Source organism: Geotrypetes seraphini, chromosome 18, assembly GCF_902459505.1.
Source record: "Geotrypetes seraphini chromosome 18, aGeoSer1.1, whole genome shotgun sequence".
In the NCBI taxonomy this organism is placed as follows: Eukaryota; Metazoa; Chordata; class Amphibia; order Gymnophiona; family Dermophiidae; genus Geotrypetes; species Geotrypetes seraphini.
Genome location: NC_047101.1, coordinates 31,690,654 through 31,709,491, shown reverse-complemented (window position 1 = coordinate 31,709,491; position 18,838 = coordinate 31,690,654). Strand labels below are relative to the sequence as shown.

The 18,838-nt window shown below is 42.2% G+C and overlaps 1 protein-coding gene across 2 annotated transcripts in view; it reads right to left on the bottom strand.

The window, feature by feature from the left end:
• Positions 1 to 1,244: 1,244 nt before the first annotated feature.
• PANK3 (pantothenate kinase 3) overlaps positions 1,245 to 18,838 on the bottom strand; it is a 36,860-nt gene continuing 19,266 nt past the window's right edge. For both annotated transcript variants that reach the window (XM_033927321.1, XM_033927323.1), the window contains exons 4-7: positions 16,988 to 17,164; positions 13,790 to 13,913; positions 5,954 to 6,079; positions 1,245 to 4,608 (exon numbers count right to left, since the gene is read on the bottom strand). In XM_033927321.1, coding sequence (XP_033783212.1) covers positions 4,558 to 4,608; positions 5,954 to 6,079; positions 13,790 to 13,913; positions 16,988 to 17,164 — 478 coding nt within the window. In that variant the 3' untranslated portion in view covers positions 1,245 to 4,557. The remainder of the gene's footprint in view (positions 4,609 to 5,953; positions 6,080 to 13,789; positions 13,914 to 16,987; positions 17,165 to 18,838) is intronic.

Below are 18,838 nucleotides of genomic sequence, written 5' to 3'. Positions count from 1 at the left end.
TGGATGCCGATAAAGGGGGCTGCTGCACCTTCGGTACCGGCGGCTCAGACCGGACCGGGACTGGAAGGCTCGGAGTCAAAAGAGCAGGGAGTAGCTGTTGGAGTTGTTCCTTTAGCTGGACCTGCAGGACTGCGGCAATGCGCTCGTCCAATGAAGGCACCGGTACCGCTTTTTTCTTCTGCGGTACCTTGGGTGCCGCTCTACACTCCGAAGAGGAACCCGATGTCGAGGGGCTCACCTCAATCGGAGCGGAGCGTTTCCGTGGGCGCCTCGTGGTCGGCAGGATTGGACTCGCTGCTACTGAGACCGGAGGACGCTCCAACGGGGAAGGCTTCTTAGCCGGCTTACCTGCGGGGTGCGACGCCGGCGCGGTATCGACGAAGTAGGTGCCGACTGAGATGGAGCCGACGTCGGTGCCGGTGGTGCGGAATCAGACATCTCGGCGCCGAACAATAACTGCTGCTGTATTTGGCGGTTTTTAAGTGTTCTCTTCTTTAAAGTCGCACAGCGGGAGCAGGTAGACGCTCGATGGTCAGGACCAAGACACTGCAGACACCAGTTGTGCGGGTCTGTCAGTGAAATTGGTCGAGCGCACCGCTGGCACTTTTTAAACCCGGGTTGAGGGGGCATGAAAGTGAATACGGCTTCTGCCAAATCGAAGGCCGAGCCCTCGATGATGGCAATAGGCCCCACCGGGGTTAACCGAAAACTGAAGAAAAAAATTAATTTTTTTTTTTTGAGAAAAGAAAAGAAAGAACGGAAATAAAATTTCCAAACGGGTTTACGCGAGCGGGAAGGCGATTTTTACTTAGAAAAAAAGGACTTTCAACAGCCGTTGAAAGAAACGCGTCTTCTTAGCTCCGCGGAAACTAAGAAACTGGGGACCGCGCGCCTCTGTCGGGCGGGAAGGCACTCGCGCGTGCGCGGTACGGCCTACCAGAACTTTCCAAGTTCTTAGAGTGCAATCACTCTAAAATTGTCCGTACCGGGGCTCCGTCGGTGCCGTCACCCATCAGTCAAGAATATGCTGCATGCTTGTCCTGGGATAAAAAATATTACATTTAGGCAGCAGCTAATAAGTAAGTGCTGTAGTGAAAGGGGATAGGACTTGATATAACCTTTTTGTAGTTATAATCAGAACAGTTTACATATTATATACAGGTACTTATTATACTGCTGGACAATTTTGAAAATGGTCAGTTTATCCTTCAGATTGTTAATATTTTAATTTCTTTCCAAAGGCAGTAAGTTATTGTATATTTATTGCATCCAGTCCTCAATAAAAATTAAAACAGTTAAGCAAATCTAAACAGAATACAGTGTCTGACATTCAAAGCATATGTCATATGTGGCATTCAGTCCAAAGTCAGGGTCTGCAGTACCTTGCAAGAGACAAACAGTAACTGTTGAATTTCCACAGTGTACCAGTCATTGGTCCTTACACAATTCAACAATACAACCTCTGAAGATATTTAGACTTCAAAATACTGTCTCCACGAATTACTGTTACATTATATACAAAACAGTTTCATTTCAAAGAACACAGCTATACAAATGGGTCAATTTCACCTCTAAAATTTGGCTTCTTAGACCCTGTCACATTGTTCTTAAGTGAATTAACAATTAAAGGCAACATTTCACAGCATTTTAAATAAAACTGCTGTTACAGTACAAATTTGTGCCAACTAGATAATTTTTCTGTAGCTATTCTCCACTTGGTTTTCAATGAACACGTAAGAGGTCAAGTTGCTAAATGCCACTGGATGGATATACAGCTGTAATTATATTCTGAATGCTTTCTCGTATCATTGGAATCTCCTGTACACATACTGTAAAGTATTCTCTCACTTGTCTGTGCATGGCACTTACATAGACTGATCTGTACAGAGCCCTGTACTTAACGCAAAGATACTTGCATGTAGAAGGTGTTCTCCGAGGACAGCAGGCATATAATTTCACATATGAGTGATGTCCTCCATGGAACTTTGTACAGCCACTGTCAAATGCACTGTCACTTTAAAATCTTTATGCAATGTCCATACTGCGAATGTGCCAGTGTCTTCCCACCCATCAGCTCATGGGATGATCAGTTCAGTAACAAAGCTGAGAAAACAACTAGGGGACATGAGTGGATTGTGAGAATATATGCCTCCTTGGAGAACATCTGCTACAGGCGCTACATCTGCTGAGGACAAGGCGGCATAATATTCTCACATGTGAGACTCCCAAGTTGTCAGGATCATGTCGCTGGAAGAAGTTAAACACTTGAATATACAGGAGCCTGGTGAAACCCTATAGGGTTGAAGGGAAAATTACCTTTAAGTAGAGAATAGATGTTGCAGAACTGCTTGCCCAAATTGACCACCTCTTCTGGAGTTGTGCTATAGTGGAAACTTATGCCTTTGAGGAGGAGGTGAAGGATCAGAATTATGATTAAGCGATTAAACAAATCTCTATTAAACTTGAAACTGGAAGGTATATCATAGGATTCTTCTGCTGAATAGTCTGGTAAATCCTCATCTGAGTGGTTAGAGATATCTTAATCAGACTCCTCAAAATATTCTCTTCTAGGTGAATCAGGCAGTGTGCATCAAGAGGAGTACTGACTATGCGTCAAGGCATTACTTGATGATCTGATCCAGGAAAGAGCTCCTATGCCAATAAATGACACATATGGTGACTGGGTCCATGCTAAATCCGACGCTCAATGTCTCTAGCAGGGGTGTGTGACCATGTCCCCCACGGATGCCTCAATGTACTAGGGTTTGGCTGAAGCAGGCATGGACACCTTTAAAGCCTATATAGACTACATCTGCAGTAGCCCTGAAAGCTCTTGTTTGAGCATAGCCTGGATCTCCTCCTGGAGAGTCAGTGTCTGCATCGGAAGAGACATCAGTATGGAAGAAGTCTGCAGTGCATATTGTCTGGGCGTGAGAAACCTTGGTGTCGAGGCACATCTGGAAGGAGACATCATCTGCAGCAATGGAGAGCAGTCCATGGAGTATAAACGCTTTCTATGCATCGAGAAGGTAGACATCTGATGACGCCATGTCATGCCATGCCTAAAAGCTTGGACGAGGCATGGAGAAAGATTGTCAAATCTTATTTCTGAAGAAAATCCAATGGTCGATGCTCTCTACTTGGTATATGTAAAAGTGGTGTTGATATCAGCTGTGCATCAGGTTCCGAATCTCCTGACAATGGAGTTGTCGGGCTTTCAGTGTCCTCTTTTACAAATGGAAACAGAGCATGGCGAATGTCCCAATGATCAGGATCTAGATGTTGAACACACCAGTTATGGGGATCAGAGTATGAAATGGTCTGATTACATCAAGTACATTTCTTGAAGCTTCTTGGCACTTACTTTGGCATGGAGGGATAAACCAGCCAATGCAAAGTCAAAGGGCTTGATGGCCTTGGGAGCTTGAGTAAAAAATATAGAGAAACGTTGATGCTCCTTGGGGTGAAAAAGGCCTTGAAGTGGCCAAAAGGCCAAAAACTGAAAAATTGATTGAATGGAACCAAACTGAAAGGAAACATGAAAAAAGCAAAAAATATGAATTATGAGGAAAGAAACTAATATTGGGAAGGCACAGAAAACAACTTGGAAGTTTGATGCACTGAGGAGAAACTGAAGACACAGCTTCTTTGTTCCACTGAAAACTAAGAACTGATTGTCCTGAGAGCTGATATCAGGCAAGAAGGCACCAGTACATGCACTTTGTGGGCACTGCCTAAAGATTTAAAGTGTCAGTGCACTTAACAGTGTCTATACCGGGACATCACCCACATGTGAAAAGATTATGCCTGCTTGTTCTCGGAGAAATTCAGATACCTCTTAATGGCAGCATTAAGTGTTGCATCATGACTGTGAAACTGCAGCCAGTACATTAATATTGGACCTATCAAATATACTGGAGTGACATGGATTACCACCTGCCATCTCTCTGGACAACACTTAAAAAATGGAATACTGTTTCACTGTATATGATTTCTCCATTTGTTACATAAACATAAGATGTGGGTTCTTCTTTATTTTATTTTTTAAAATAGGACATAATTAAACCATAAACCTTGTTGGATTTCTTGTAGAGATCACAGATGGAGGTTTTAGAACGGGAAACTCTAAGCAGTAGTTGTTTTAAAAGGACTTAGTACATAATGATGAAATAGTAAACAGAAAACAAGGAGACTAACTCAGCAAAATATGATTTGTTAAATAACCTCAGAGGTTGTATTAAAATTAAAGGCTTAATACTGGCTATACATTTATATATATACACACACACACAGACAGACAGGATAACCTGCTGATATATACAATCATTCCAAGAGGAAATGTTAAACACAGTTACTGTGTTAAGAGAGAGCTCCTTTTCAGAGACTGAGGGACAGTGGGTTTCTAAATATGGTCACATCCAGCAGCTTCTCAAGTCTTACATATGAGAAGAATTCACAGCAAAATGTCTGCTAATTCCCCTTTGGTTCCATAGAGATTTAATCGAGTAAAAAAGATAGCATCTGTGAAAGAAATTCCATGTACCACATTTGGTGGCTTTAGCTGAAATTCGGTAGCCCAAGAAGGGCTCCTACAGCTCCAAAGTAGCCCTGTTAGGGATAAAAAGGAAAAAAAGGAATATATTTAATACTAGGGATGTGCAATAATAATAAAAAGTTTCAAGTTTATTAAAATGTTGATGAATCACCTATCATGGCTTCAATAAAATAGAACACTGATTATTAATATAAGACAGCAATTTATTTTTTCTATCACAGTCCCTCAAACATGGAATTCGCTCCCTATCTACATGAGGGAAGAAAGCAACTTGGAAAAATTTAAGAGCAAATTAAAAAGCTTCCTTTTTAAGGATGCTTTTGATAATTAGCAAGTCAGTTCACTGGCCTGATTTTAACTTTACTATATAGCTTCACTTAAGTATACAGACTTTTCCTTTCCTCATGTACTTCCCTTGAATGCCTTACTAACTATCAAATAACTTGTAGTTCTTTTCCCTTTCTTTCCCTGTGTCTATGGGTTTGTTAAGTTTGTCATTAGTCATGCAAAACTCAGTTCTTGTTATGTGTTGTATTGTTCCCAAAATTTTGTAATTTTAGTGTTACGTACATCGCTTAGAATTATGATTAAGCGATTAATCAAAACCATATTAAACTTGAAACTTGAATCTACTATGTAGTACGTTTACAATGATTCAGAGAAAAAATTTCTTCACTCAATTAAAGTTTGGAATTTGTTACAAGCAGTTTGCATAGCAGGAGTTAAAAAGGTTTGGACAAGATCCTACAAGAAGAGTTCATAAACCTTTATTAAAGACTTGGGAAAATCTACTGCTTATTTCTTGGGATAAAATTAATAATAATCTCCAAATTCATTCATAAGGAGAAGTTTAGATACCCGATCGGGTATCTAAACTTCTCCTTATGAATGAATTTGGAGATTATTATTAAACTGGAATTTTTTTCTTGACATGATACTATAGATTGATTCCAGTTATCAGTATAGCCACCATAGTGCTGTTCTATTTCTTGGGATAAGCAGCATAAAAAAACTTTTTTATTCTTTTGGTATTTTTGTATTTGATTTTGAGAAAGAATCAGAAAAAATGGTTAAGGCATATAATAGCAAAGTAGTTTGGTTTATGCTGCGGTTTTTGTGCTCCTAGGTTGTTGTTTATTTTAGTTTATATATTCTCTTCTTTTGTACAAGAAGATTAATATATTTTTTATATTTATATTGTATTTCCTTGTGCTATATTAACACAATTGTTGCAATTCACCGTTTGCTGGACAGGTAGAATATAACACTAAGCCCACACAAATAGCAGTTACGGACAGCAGCACTAAAAATCTGTATAAAGTTAAACAAAGATCTTTTTAAATTTATGCTAAAAACAAATCTCTGTCCAGAAAGTGTTTAGTGACTGTATTACTATACCTCATGTTCCAGGAACAATGCCTTCAGTTGGCCTTTTGACCAATAGTCCAGTGCATATGCCAGAAGCTTCATAGACAAGGTATTCACACGCAAAAAGTTCCCAACAAACACAACTCTGTTAATTTTCTTGAAAAAGAAAATGAAAGCAATGTAAAAATAATTACAATAGAAATCAGTAAAAGGTTCTACAGTTGAAAGAATATCGAATGGAGCGAATTCTACTAAGTGCGATAAGTACAGTTTTCAACAGACCAGAAAGTGCATTCTGAAGGACAAGTGACTTGCAAAGTTTCCCTTTCAAAACTGCCTAATGGCTTCACAGAAGGGCATTTGCCTGCAAGTTTTTCAGATACAGAAGAATAAGAGGATAAAGTAGGACAGTAGAATAACTTCCTAAAAGAAAAGTCCATAAGCTAAATACATGGCTTATTTCTAGGATATATGATGTATTAAAATAGCCCAATGTTGTTTATGACGTTGTGTATGTAATATACACCATCAATCCACAACGACATATAATAAACTTCAAAGTGCCTAATTTCTAAGTGATCTTTTTTCAGATAATACCTTTCTAAGTACCTCTATGGTCTTCAGTTCCAGCTAATCACCAGCCAAATTATTTGAAGGCTTGTTTCTCTTTCTGGCTTTTATTCATCATCAGACCTTAGTTTTTTTTTAAAGTGCTTGTGCTCTATATTACATTACATTACATTACATTAGGGATTTCTATTCCGCCATTACCTTGCGGTTCAAGGCGGCTTACAAAAGATTTATAAACAGGGTTACAATGGGATAACAATAGAATTGCTAGAGTGGTAGAGAGTAGATCTTTTGACATTTCTTTGGTAGTTAAGAACAGGGAGGCTTAACAGAAGATTTATAAACTACAATTGTCCTTGCTATGATAGTAAAGGGTAGATCCTTTGTCTATTTTAGAGTTGTTGAGAGTACGTGAGGTTAGGGCTTTTTCAGGAATTTCTTGAAGAGTATGGTTTTTAGTTTTTTTCTGAATGTCCTGTAGTCTGGGGTGGACACCAGAAGGTTGGAGATCTGGCCGTCCAGTCTTGCTGCTTGAGTGGCCAGGAGGCCGTCGTGTAGTTTTGATCGTTTTACTTCTTTGGTCGGGGGGGGGAATGAATGGGGAGTGCGTTTTTCTGTGTCTGGTTGCGGATGCTGGGATGAGGCGGTTGTTCAGGTAGGACGGGCTGTCTCAGTTAAGAGTTTTAAATAACATGCAGTAGAATTTGAATTGTATTCTTTCTTGGATTGGTAGCCAATGTGAGTTGATGTAGGCTTCTGTGATATGGTCATGTTTTCTCAATGAGTAGATGAGTCTTAAAGCTGTATTTTGGATTGTTTGTAGTTGTTTGGTCATAAAGGTTGGGCATGGGAGATAGAGGATGTTGCAATAGTCTAGTAGTCCTAGGATTAGGGATTGTACTATAAGCTGGAATTGTGTTCTTTCAAAGAATTTCCGAATTTGTCTGAGGTTTCTCATGATAGCGAAGGATTTCTGTATTGTGTTGTTTATTTGCGTTTGCATGGTACAGCATCTGTCTATAGTTATTCCTAGTAGTTTTATGGTGGTGTGGATGGGGTAGTTGATTGAGTTGCGTTCTAGGTTGGCTATGGTTTGGATTTTGTCATTTTCGAAGAGAATGAATTTGGTTTTATCTGGATTGAGTTTTAAGTTTGTGATCTTTCATCCAGGTCGTAATGGAGTCTAGTGTTCGTTGTAGTGTTTTGGTCAGGGAGGACGTTGATTGGTCATATGGTAATAGAATGGTAATGTCATCCGCGTAAATGTAGGTGGTTATGCCTATATTGTCCAGATGTGTTCCGAGAGAGGCAGTGTATAGGTTGAAGAGGGTAGGGGATAGTGGGGATCCCTGTGGTACTCCGCAGGGGTTTGACCATGGTTTTGATTTTTCTTTATTAGATTTTACACTGTAGGTTCTGGATTTTAGGAAACCTTCGAACCAAGAGTATACTTTGTCTGAGATACCTATTGTATCTAATATTTGCAGAAGAATATTGTGGTCTACTAGATCGAATGCTGCAGTTAGGTCCAGTTGTATGAGAAGTATTTTTTTTCCTGTGCTTAGTTGTTGTCTGATTGTATCCATGAGGGAGCCAAGTAGTGTCTCTATGCTGTAGTTTGTTCTGAAGCCGGATTGCATAGGGTGGAGTAGGTTATGGTCATCCAGATAGTTGGTGAGGAGTTTGGCTACTAGGCCTTCTGTGAGTTTGACATATAGTGGTATTGAGGCAATAGGTCTGAAGTTGGATGGTTGATCTGGTGGACCTTTTGGGTCTTTTTGGATTGGGGTGATGATGATTTCGCTGAGGACCGAGGGGAAAATGCCATCTTTGAGCGTGGATTGAATCCATTGTAGAAGTAGAGTACGGAATTTTACACTGGAGGTAGTAAGGAGATATGAGGGGCAGTGGTTGAGGTCACAAGAGGCGTGGCTGTATTTTTTGTAGAGATAGTTGAGTTCGGACCATTGCATATTGGGGAAATGTGACCAAGTTCTGTCTGCTGCAGTTGAATCTTTGTCTGTGGGGTGAGTTGTGATTATGTTTAGGAGGGATGGGGTAGCATTGAGGGAGGCTATGGCGTTTGTGATTTTGTTCTTTAAGTGTTCTGCCAGGAGGGTAGCTGAGGGGGGAGGGGTATTATTAGTGGTTGTATAGGGTTTGGTATCTGTGAGGTCTTTTAAGATTTGAAATAATTTTTTGGAGTCTTGGGTTTCTGTGCCTATAAGATTTGTGTAATGAGTTTTTCTCTTGTCCTTTAGTAGAAGTTTGTATTGTTTGTTGATTTGTTTCCAAGCGATTTTAGTTTGATCTAGGTTTGTTTTTCTCCATTTTCTTTCTAGTCTTCTACACTGTCTTTTGAGTTGGAGCAGTTCATTGTCGAACCATTGGTCTGATCTCCTGCTGGTTCTGGTTTTGGTTTGTAGTGGGGCTAGTTCATCAAGGATGTTGGTTGACAGATTTTTCCAATGAGAGATGAAGTCTGTTGGGTCGCAGTCTTGGATTGTTTCATCTACTTTTGACCAGAAAGTGGTTGGCTCGATATGTTTGCGTGAGGGGTATGTTATTTTTTTGGATTGAGGTGTAGTCTTGGTCTTGGTCCAGTTGAGTTTGAAGTTGTATGTGTAGTGGTCTGACCAGAGGGAGGGGGACCAGGTTCCGTTGGGAGTTAGGATTGCTGGGGTGGATGTTTGGTGGGTCATGAATGCTGCAATGTCCAGTTGATGGCCTTTTTCATGTGTGGTTTGTGGGTTTAGGATTTGGAAGGATAGGGCATTGAGAAAAGATAGACAGTTTTTTGCTGGTGTGGAGGCTGGGTCTTCTAGGTGAAGATTTAAGTCTCCAAGGATGAGGTTATATTCTGCTGTTAGAGAGTTTTGGTAGATGAAGTTTTCGAATTCCGGTCTCACTGTTGTCCAGTTACCTGGTGTTATATAACAGAGCATGCAGTTTAGTGAGTTTTTTAGTGTGGTGCTTGTAAGGTGACAGGCGAGGAAGTCCATTTGCGGGGTGGAAGTTTTTTCTAGTATGTTTAGGGTTAGGGAGTCCTTTATTATTATTGCTAGTCCTCCTCCTCTTTTTTTCTCCCTGCAGGTCACTGTTATTTTGTACCCCAGAGGGCATACCTCTGTTATTCTGGGGTCTGTTTCAGAGGTTAACCAGGTTTCTGTGAGGAAGAGGCAGTCTAGGTTTTCTGTTTTTATCCAGTTTTTTATGTGTTCTGTTTTGGGTCCTAAGGCTCTGATGTTTACGTAGGCACAGTTCAGCGAGGCGATGTCTGTTTGATGATAGTGAGTCGTTTTAGGGTATTTGAGTGCTTTGGAGAGAGGTTGAGGTTTGGTTTTGGGATGCGCAGGTCTTCTTCTCCAGGTTAGGGTGATAGGATGTTGAGAGCTGGTATGGTGGATTGAATTTCTTGTTGTGAGGGGTCTTCTGTTGAGATGCTGGGTATTGGTTGCAGTGGAATGTGTGGGTGTGGTGGGTGTGTTGTTTGCTTTTACTTTCCATCTGGTGATGAGGAGGATTATCAGTAGGGTAGCTTGAGTGTGTGTTTTCAGGGCTAGTTTCATGTTTGGTGTCTGGGGATGAGTGCGTAGAATGGATCAGAGTGGTGGCTAGTGAGTGAATTTGACCAGCGACGCTGTGGTTTCGGGGGGCGGAGCAGGGCTCCCATGCGGTCCGAGGTCGCTTGTGTAGTTTCAGTAGCTCCCGGTGGCAGAGGAACTGCTTTTGAGCAGGTAGTGGTGTCGCTGTGTTTTCGGGGGGCGGAGCAGGGCTCCCACGCGGCCCGAGGTCTATGTTTTGTGCAAATCGATAAACTTTTCTTATACAACTGTAAAACTTTTCTACTTAGCTTTAGTCATTTCTTCATGCTTTTTTTAAACCTTGGGAAGAACCTTAAGGTTCAACCAGTTTCGCCCAAAGGCTTTTTCAAGAACGGGTCCCTCCTTTTGTTTTGCTCCACAGCATCCCGACGTGTGTTGTTCTATGTTCTTTACAGGATAAAGGCTTGATGGACCTTCGGTTTGTCTCAGTATGGCAACTCATGTTCTTAAAATTTCAGAACGAAATCCCCATGTGTACATCTTATTACCCTAGTGCCGCCAACATTTCCCATCCATTCTCACCTCCCAAGGGACAGCAGAGGACTGTTTTCACACAATGGTTTTCCTCAGTATCATCTTCCTGTTTATCCATGGAAATCTTTGAAAACTGCTCTATGTCCTCCTGAATCTTTCTCCAGGTGAGAAGTTGCAGCATATAGAATAAATTGATTGCACATTGTAGAATAAGTCCCAGTGCCTTCATAGCCCTGTACAATGCTGCTTGATCCATATGCGACAAGGCAGCACTGTAAAGAAGCCAAAGGAACTGAGGTTTCTCAAGTATAGCACTTGCTAAGGGAGAGTGTGGCGTAGTGGTTAAAGCTACAGCCTCAGCACCGAGGTTGTGGGTTCAAACCCAAGCTGCTCCTTGTGACCCTGGGCAAGTCACTTAATCCCTCCATTGCCCCAGGTACGTTAGATAGATTGTGAGCCCACTTGGACTGATAGTGAAAAATGCTTGAGTACTTGAATAAATTCATGTAAACCGTTCTGAGCTCCCCTAGGAGAACGGCATAGAAAATTGAATAAATAAATAAAATAAATGATTTCCTTTTCTTGAATCCTGGTGCATATTTTCTATCTCCAATTGTCAGCAGGGTGACAAAACCACTTACTGGATTGATCTAGAACAGAGGTTCTCATCCTAATGTAATCTAATCTGAATTGGTATTTATAAACCACTTTCTCTCTACATATAGGTTCAGAGTTGCTCACAAAAAGAGATTAGGAGGTTCTTACCTTGCTAATATCTTTTCTAGTAGACAGGTGTGCCATTCTGGACGGATGGGTAATATCCCAGTGTTTGTGAGTTGTGCAGAAGGAATCCACTCCAGCTTTTGAATCCCTCCTCTTTCACTAAAGGACTCTGCTGCCCCCTTCAGTTTGTACTACAGTAGGCGAGAGCCCCATATAGAAACATCTAACATGTGAAGGAGAGGTACAGGGAAACTCCCTGAATTACAACTCTGTTCTGCTCTGAAAACAAAAGAAAATGTTAAACATTGCCATTGGACAATAAAAATATCAAACCAAACATGCTCAAATAATATCCCAATGAACTATACAGTGTTCCCCTGTGAATTTGCGGTTCTAGAATCACGGACTCACAAATTCGCGGTCTGCTCCGACTGCCTCTTCCTGTAGTAAAGTCAGGCTACACCAATCAGGAGCTGCGTGTCAAAGCAGCTCCTGATTGGTGTAGCCTGACTTTACTACAGGAAGAGGCGGTCGGAGCAGACCGCGAGTGATTTTTTTCACCCGCCAGTGCTGCCCTTGCCTTTTGACAGGCAAAAAACCGCATTCGCAGTTTTTTGAAATTCACGGGGGTTCCTAGAACGGAACCCCTGTGAATTTCGGGGGAGTACTGTACCCCTAAAGTCTGACTGACAACCAATATTTCAGGGTTGGATACAAACTTTCTGATTGAACAGGAGATAACCGACAGGGCAGGGCTCCACAATGACACACCTATATACCAGAAAATATATTAGCAAGATAAGAACATAACATAGTGCTTATTGACCGCGTAACCAGAAGTTCAACACGGTTTACAAAAAGTTATAAAAGTAAACATGTTACATGAAATAAGATGATTCGTTAAACAGTCAAATATTTAGAAAAAAGATAGGTCTTCAATTGTTTTCTAAAATGGCCATAGAAATGGGTAGTAAGCAACAATATTCAGAATTCGTTGTCATGAAGAGCTGCCCGAGATGTCAAAGTATGATTCCTAAATTCCCCATAAGTAGTAGGCATAAGCAATTGTTCCAGATCTTTACCCCATAATGCTGCCTGAGGTGAGAAAATATGTTGATGTCTTTTAAATTTACATCCTCTAACTGGTGGAGAAACAAAATTCAAGTGTGAGCTTCTCTTATGTCTCTTGGTTGAGAAAGAGAAAAGGTCAGTTATATATTTAGGGGCTAAGCCGAATAGTGCCCTAAAAGTTAAGAGGTGATAGGTTCCGGAGTAATCTAAGGATATACTTTTTTACAGAAAGGGTGGTAAATGCATGCAACTGTCTCCCAGAAAAGGTGGTGGAGACGGAGACGGTCTGAATTCAAAAGCGCCTGGGATAGGCACTTGGGATCTCTCGGAGAGAGAAAGAGATAATGGCTACTGCGGATGGGCAGACTAGATGGGCCATTTGGCTTTTATCTATAAATCCTAACTTGTCTTCTAGTACAGTGGTTCCCAACCCTGTCCTGGAGGACCACCAGGCCAATCGGGGTTTCGGGATAGCCCTAATGAATATGCATGGAGCAGATTTGCATGCCTATCACTTCCATTATATGCAAATCTCTCTCATGCATATTCATTAGGACTAGCCTGAAAACCCGATTGGCCTGGTGGTCCTCCAGGACAGGGTTGGGAACCACTGTTCTAGTATATCTACTATAGTCCCTTGAGCAAAGGCCAACTTAAGATCAAGAAGATCCTTGCTTAGTAATGTCGGGGATAAAGACTACAAATCTCAAGTGCCCATGGCCAGTTACCAGAACTGATCTTGGTTACTTGGCCTACATGCGGGCTATCATTGATCAGAGTCTTTCCCTGCTATATAAGCATTTTTTACCTTTATTTTATTGCTATTAAAACAACTTATTGTTCTTAATGTTCAATAATGCTGTATAGTACTTAGCTCGGATATTGTGTGTTGCCCGGCTGAGACTGCCAGTCAATTGAATGCTGGTTAGCTGAGATTCTAATGTACCTATGTTTTTGGTTGTAAACTGCTTTAACACCTTGTACAAAGCAATATATAAAATAATAAACCCAATCCAATCCAATCTCTCTTTTTGTATCATGTAACACTAACCCCAAAGAGAAGAGTAGAGGAACTAATACATGTTCATTAATGTGTGTTCTATCAGTCATACTTGGCAACACTAGCTTTTAAACTGTCTCTTTGGGACTGGACTCATGTCTCAGGCCATAGTGCTGCAATGCAGCAGAACTCAAGCCCAGGCAGGACAGGAAGGAAAATAGCTGCCACTACTCTGGCAATCTGTTTTGGCCACAGAGCAGCGAAGAGAGAGAATAGCTCAGGGAATAGACTCAGTCCTCTAGGTCTACAAGAACACTCCTGTCCTACAACTTGACAGCTGCAGGGGATTGGCAGTGATGATAAAGAAATAAATAGGTTGGAGAGAACGAAAAAGAAACTTGTCTTGAGAGCAGATCCTTTTACCTCATTAACTGCACACATCCGTGCTATAGACCCAATGTTATTGGTTATTGTAACCAAAGTGGCACGAGCCAAGTCTTCTTTATTGACTGTTTCTCGCCGGTCTTTGTAAATCATGTTGCCAAAGCTGGAATCAAGAGATAGAAAGTGTTAGCAAATATGAGAGTATCACTTCTAGAAGGCAAACACTTCTAGTAACATGCTTCCTCTTTATAGTTACAGTTTGGTGCAACACAATATTACTTCAAAATAACCTTCATTTTAAGCATATTTTTAGACAATTTCCAAATTAGAGAATGACAGAGTGACAAAATTCATCATTGTTCCCATCCCTGCAGATAACGGCAGGAAACAATCCCATGTCATTCTTTAGTGTCTATTTCAACCTCGGTCCCTCTACACTAGCATTCTTCAATGCAAGGCTTGCGGGTCAGTGGTTGTGCCCATTCATACTCCGATTCTTCCCTCTCTCCTTAAAGAATGACATGGAGATGGTTTCCCACAGTCATCCGCAGGGACAGGGACAGGAACAGTGACAAACAGTCAGTAAAAAAGACTCGGCTTGGGCACTTTGGTTACAAATTTTGTCACCATGTCATTCTCTAAAGTTTATTAAATATTCGAGATTCTGGCTCATCGATAGGAACCATCTAAGCAGGTCCTATTAATCTGGGAATAATTATGCTTGAAATGCCACAAATTAGATTGCACACTCAAAACATCTGCAGAGGAAAGGAGTAATTAGGTTCTTATCTGCTAATTTTCTTTCTTTTAGCCTCGCCAGACTGGTACAGTTCACTGAAGGGTAATAGCTCACCATGACCAGCAGGAAGAGACTGAGACAAAACTTTAGCAGTAATACTAATAGCTGTGCTTCCCTCTAGTCTAACCAGTCTGCCGAATAGTCAAGCAGAACTAAGAAGTGCTAATTATAATAGTAACAACACTCCTAACAGGAAAAACAACTAACAGAACAATACTGTTGGAAATGGCATAGAAGAAGCCCCTTCAGCAAAACGTCCCCACAGCTCGCTAGCTACACCAGCTGAGCCAAAGTCACTGTTCTTTTGATCTCCATGACCCTATAAAAATACTATAACCCGCAGAAAACACACACTCCTCAAGCAAATCCTGTAAAAACAACAGACAGAAAGACAGGGTGGAGAATGTACCAATCTGGAGAGTCTAAAAGAAAGAAAATTAGAAGGGAAGAACCTAATTCCCCCTTCTTTAGCATTTCTCCAGACTGGTACAGTTCACTGATGGGACGTACCAAAGCAGTACCCATCATGGGTGGGACCCCCGGAGAGCCGCCACCAGAACACACTCAATGAACACCATGTCTCAACGCGCCTGGACGTCCACATGGTAATGTCACACAAAAGAATGCAGAGAAGACCAAACCGTGGCCTTACAGATATCCACTAGAGAAGACTCAACCCAAGAAGCTGCCTGACCCCGAGTGGAATGAGCCATAAGAAAATCCAGAACAGGCTTCTTCCAAAGAAGAGAGGCAAAAGTGATAGTCTCTTTGATCCAGCTCACAATGGTAGCCTTGGAAGTGTTGACTACCTTACGAGGACCCGCTAAGAGGACAAAATGATGATCTGACTTCTGGAACTCCTGAGTACGCTGAACATAAGAGCGAAAGACCCCACAGACATCCAACTAGCGCAACTGCATCTGTTCTGAAGAGCCCTCCTGACTACCCAAGACCGGGAGGACCACCTTCAGCAGAAAGGAAGGAGCAGGCCGTAGCATCACCCAATCCCTAGAAAACTCCAGGAAGGGAGGCCTACAAGAGAAAGCCTGCAGTTCAGAAACGCGTCTCGCAGAAGTAATGGCCACCAGGAAAACCGCCTTGAGAGTAAGGTCCTTCAACAAGCAGGAACCCAGGGTCTCAAAGGGAGGGCACACTAGCAGGAACAGGATCGAATTGAGATCCCAGGCCAGAACCAAAGGCCACACTGGAAGCCGAAGCAATTTAGCTGCCCTCAAAAAACGAACCACGTCTGGAAAAGAAGTTAAATACTTACCCTACTGCAAACCGTGAAAATGCAGACAAAGCTACAAGCTGAACCCAGAGAGAAGACCAGACCAGGCCAGGCCTCTATCCAGGCCATCCTGCAAGAACTCCAAGATGTGAGGCAAAGAGGTGCAAAAGGAAACCACTCCACATGCACCACACCACTCTTCAAAAATATGCCAAATCTGCACACAAGCCCGAGAAGTGGAAAACCTCCAGAACCCCAAGAGAGTGGCGATTACTTTATCTGAATAACCTTTCATACCTAGGCGTACCATCTCAAGAGCCAAGCCGTAAGACAAAAGGGACCTGCATCGAACGCTGGAATGGGGTCCCGAGTCAGAAGGTCGGGCGACAGACGCAGCGGAAGAGGATCTGTCATGAGAAGACGAACCAGATCCGCGTACCGCGACCGGGGTGCTGAGCAATGTGAAAGACTCTGCCCACCATCGGCCACGGAGGAAACACGTACATGAGGCCCGCCGTCGGCAAAGGCTGTACCAGAGCATCTAGCCCCTCGGCCTGAACATCCCTACACCAACTGAAGAACCATGGCACTTTAGCGTTGACATTTGTGGCAATCAGGTCCATGACCGGTGGCCCCCAAGACTGTACAATCAACTCGAAGGCTGCACCGCCGGGCAGGAGCTAGAAAAGCTCGCTCCTGCATGCCGGCCCAGGTGTGCCGCTGGCCTCGAGATCGGCAGGAAGGCTTCAGCACGGGATACACCGCTGGACCACCAGGGAAAAGGTATGCGGAGGAAGGGGGTGTGTGTAAAAATATTGTTAGTATCGGCCAGGATGGGAGACGGGCCTATCACTAGACAATAAGAGAGAGAAGAGGGCACAAGGAAGGAAGGTGGCACTGGGTGCAGAGCATGGTAGGGAGTGAGGGGGGCTGGGTTCAGAGCCTGGTAGGAATGGGAGGGAAGGGAGCTGGGTGCAGAACTTGGCAGGGGAGGGCGTGAGGGTAGGGGACACTGGTTGCAGATCCTGGCAGGAAATGGAACTTGAATATTAAGCCCCCGTTTAATATTAGAGTCAACCATTTTTCCTCCTTATATTCGAGTATATACGGTAGTCTTTATCTGTCTTAAATGATCTTTTGACTGGGGAAGCAGTCTCTAAGTGTTAATAAATAAATTGTACGATTTAATATTGATTAGGTCACTTACCTAGATGCTACTGCCCATCCTGGCAAGCCAAAGCGCTCATAGTCACCCCCATAAATATCACGGACCAGCTTGTCAGCATTTGTGCTGTCACCTTTGGCTGCCATTTCAAGAGCTTCCTCAAAACTTTCACAGCCAGTTAATAAACTGCATAAGCCCAGAAACGTCCCTCCACCTAAACTGAGGAGAAAGATGGAGAGTCTTAGGTGATTTTTTTTCATCCAGCAATCTTTTCAGCTTATGTTCATATCTATATATCAGTAGTGAGTAGTGTGAACTGAGTGCCTCTAACCAATATGAAGCAACTACAGTAACCGCAATGACTTTGGGCTCTACAATAGATCTATTTTATTTTTCATGTAGCTTCCTATAAACATTTTAAAAGGCACACCCAGAGATTTTTGCAATGGAAACCTTCCTTGAGTAGCCCTGTGCTGCCTCTATTTTCACTTTAGTTGCATTATTTATACACAGTTCTATGTAATGTATTTGATACATCAAATCAGATTTATTTAAACTAATATTTGTCATTTGCATAAGTGATTTTAAACAAATTTCAAAATATGGCTGGGGGAGCAAACAGTGCTGTGAACAAAACTGCAAATTATGCTTAATTTTACATGTCTCACAATAAGCAAAGCCTAATAAGGGTGGGATTAAAATAAATCAAACCTCTCAACCAACTATCCCATTTCTGTAAATCACTTATTACTCCATGCACTAATCTGACTCATGTTCTTAGAAAAAGACAAAATTTGATGCTATTTAACAATTCCCTTTCCTTTTCACCCTGCTAAACCAGTTCAGACCAATGAGTGATATCGCCCTATCAACAGATAAAAGCAGAGAAGCTAAACCCTTCCAGTGAAATCTCTAATATAAGGAGTGGTGCAGGCTGGAACTGTTAGTTCTTCTCTATCTCCAGCAGATGGTGATGGTTGGACTGGCATAGCAGGATTATTCCATATAGGCCTGATCTCACCAGGGCACAGTCCATGGCTTATGGCCAAGTAGTAGAGACCCTTGGCCAATGTTGACTTTATGAACTGATCCATGGACTTTTCCCTGAATAAGTCCAGAAGTGACTATCCCTCCATAGCCTACATGATTTCACTCAGTGTGGCTAGATACAGAGGGACTCTAACAATGAGGATGAGTACACCTTCTCGTCTCTACTACCATCCTAAATGAGCCTCTGCATTTAAAAAAACAAACCCACCCATTGTTCAGCTATGGAGGAATTCACAGGTCTATGCTTTAAAGTTTAGTTAAACACAAAATGATTTTATGAGGATGGAAGCTCTTCCTTATGTTTTTTCCTCCCCACCTTTCCTATTCAAATTTGTAGTTCTACCCCCTATCTTCAACTTCATGTTATTGTTTTAAATCACTTACCCTTTTCCCTTCTCCCCAATGTTTAGAATTATAAGCTACTTTGGATGTTTTTTTTACCGTACTGCGGAATACCAAGTTTTTAATAAACTTAGGAGAGACATCAATAAAAGGCCTAGGCAAAAGTGGTAGAGATTCCCAGTCCTAGAGAATATGGAAAGGGGGGGGGGGGGTAATCTTGGGAAAGGGGCTGAGCCAGCAATCATGATCTTTGTTTACCACACTTGCCAGGCACACCGGACAAAAGCGCGCAGAACTGATGCACGCTGGCTTAAAACACTTCCTGTTAGCGCTTCTGTTGGAGGGGGAGGGGTTGGGGGGAACCCTCTTACTACACTGAAAACTGTCGTTTTCCTTAGTTTTGGGGGGGTATTAGGCAGTTTTTAGTATAGTGGTGGGGTGAATACTTGTAAATTTAGTGGGATGGAGGGGCGCTCCCCCCCCACCCCAACGGGAGTGCAA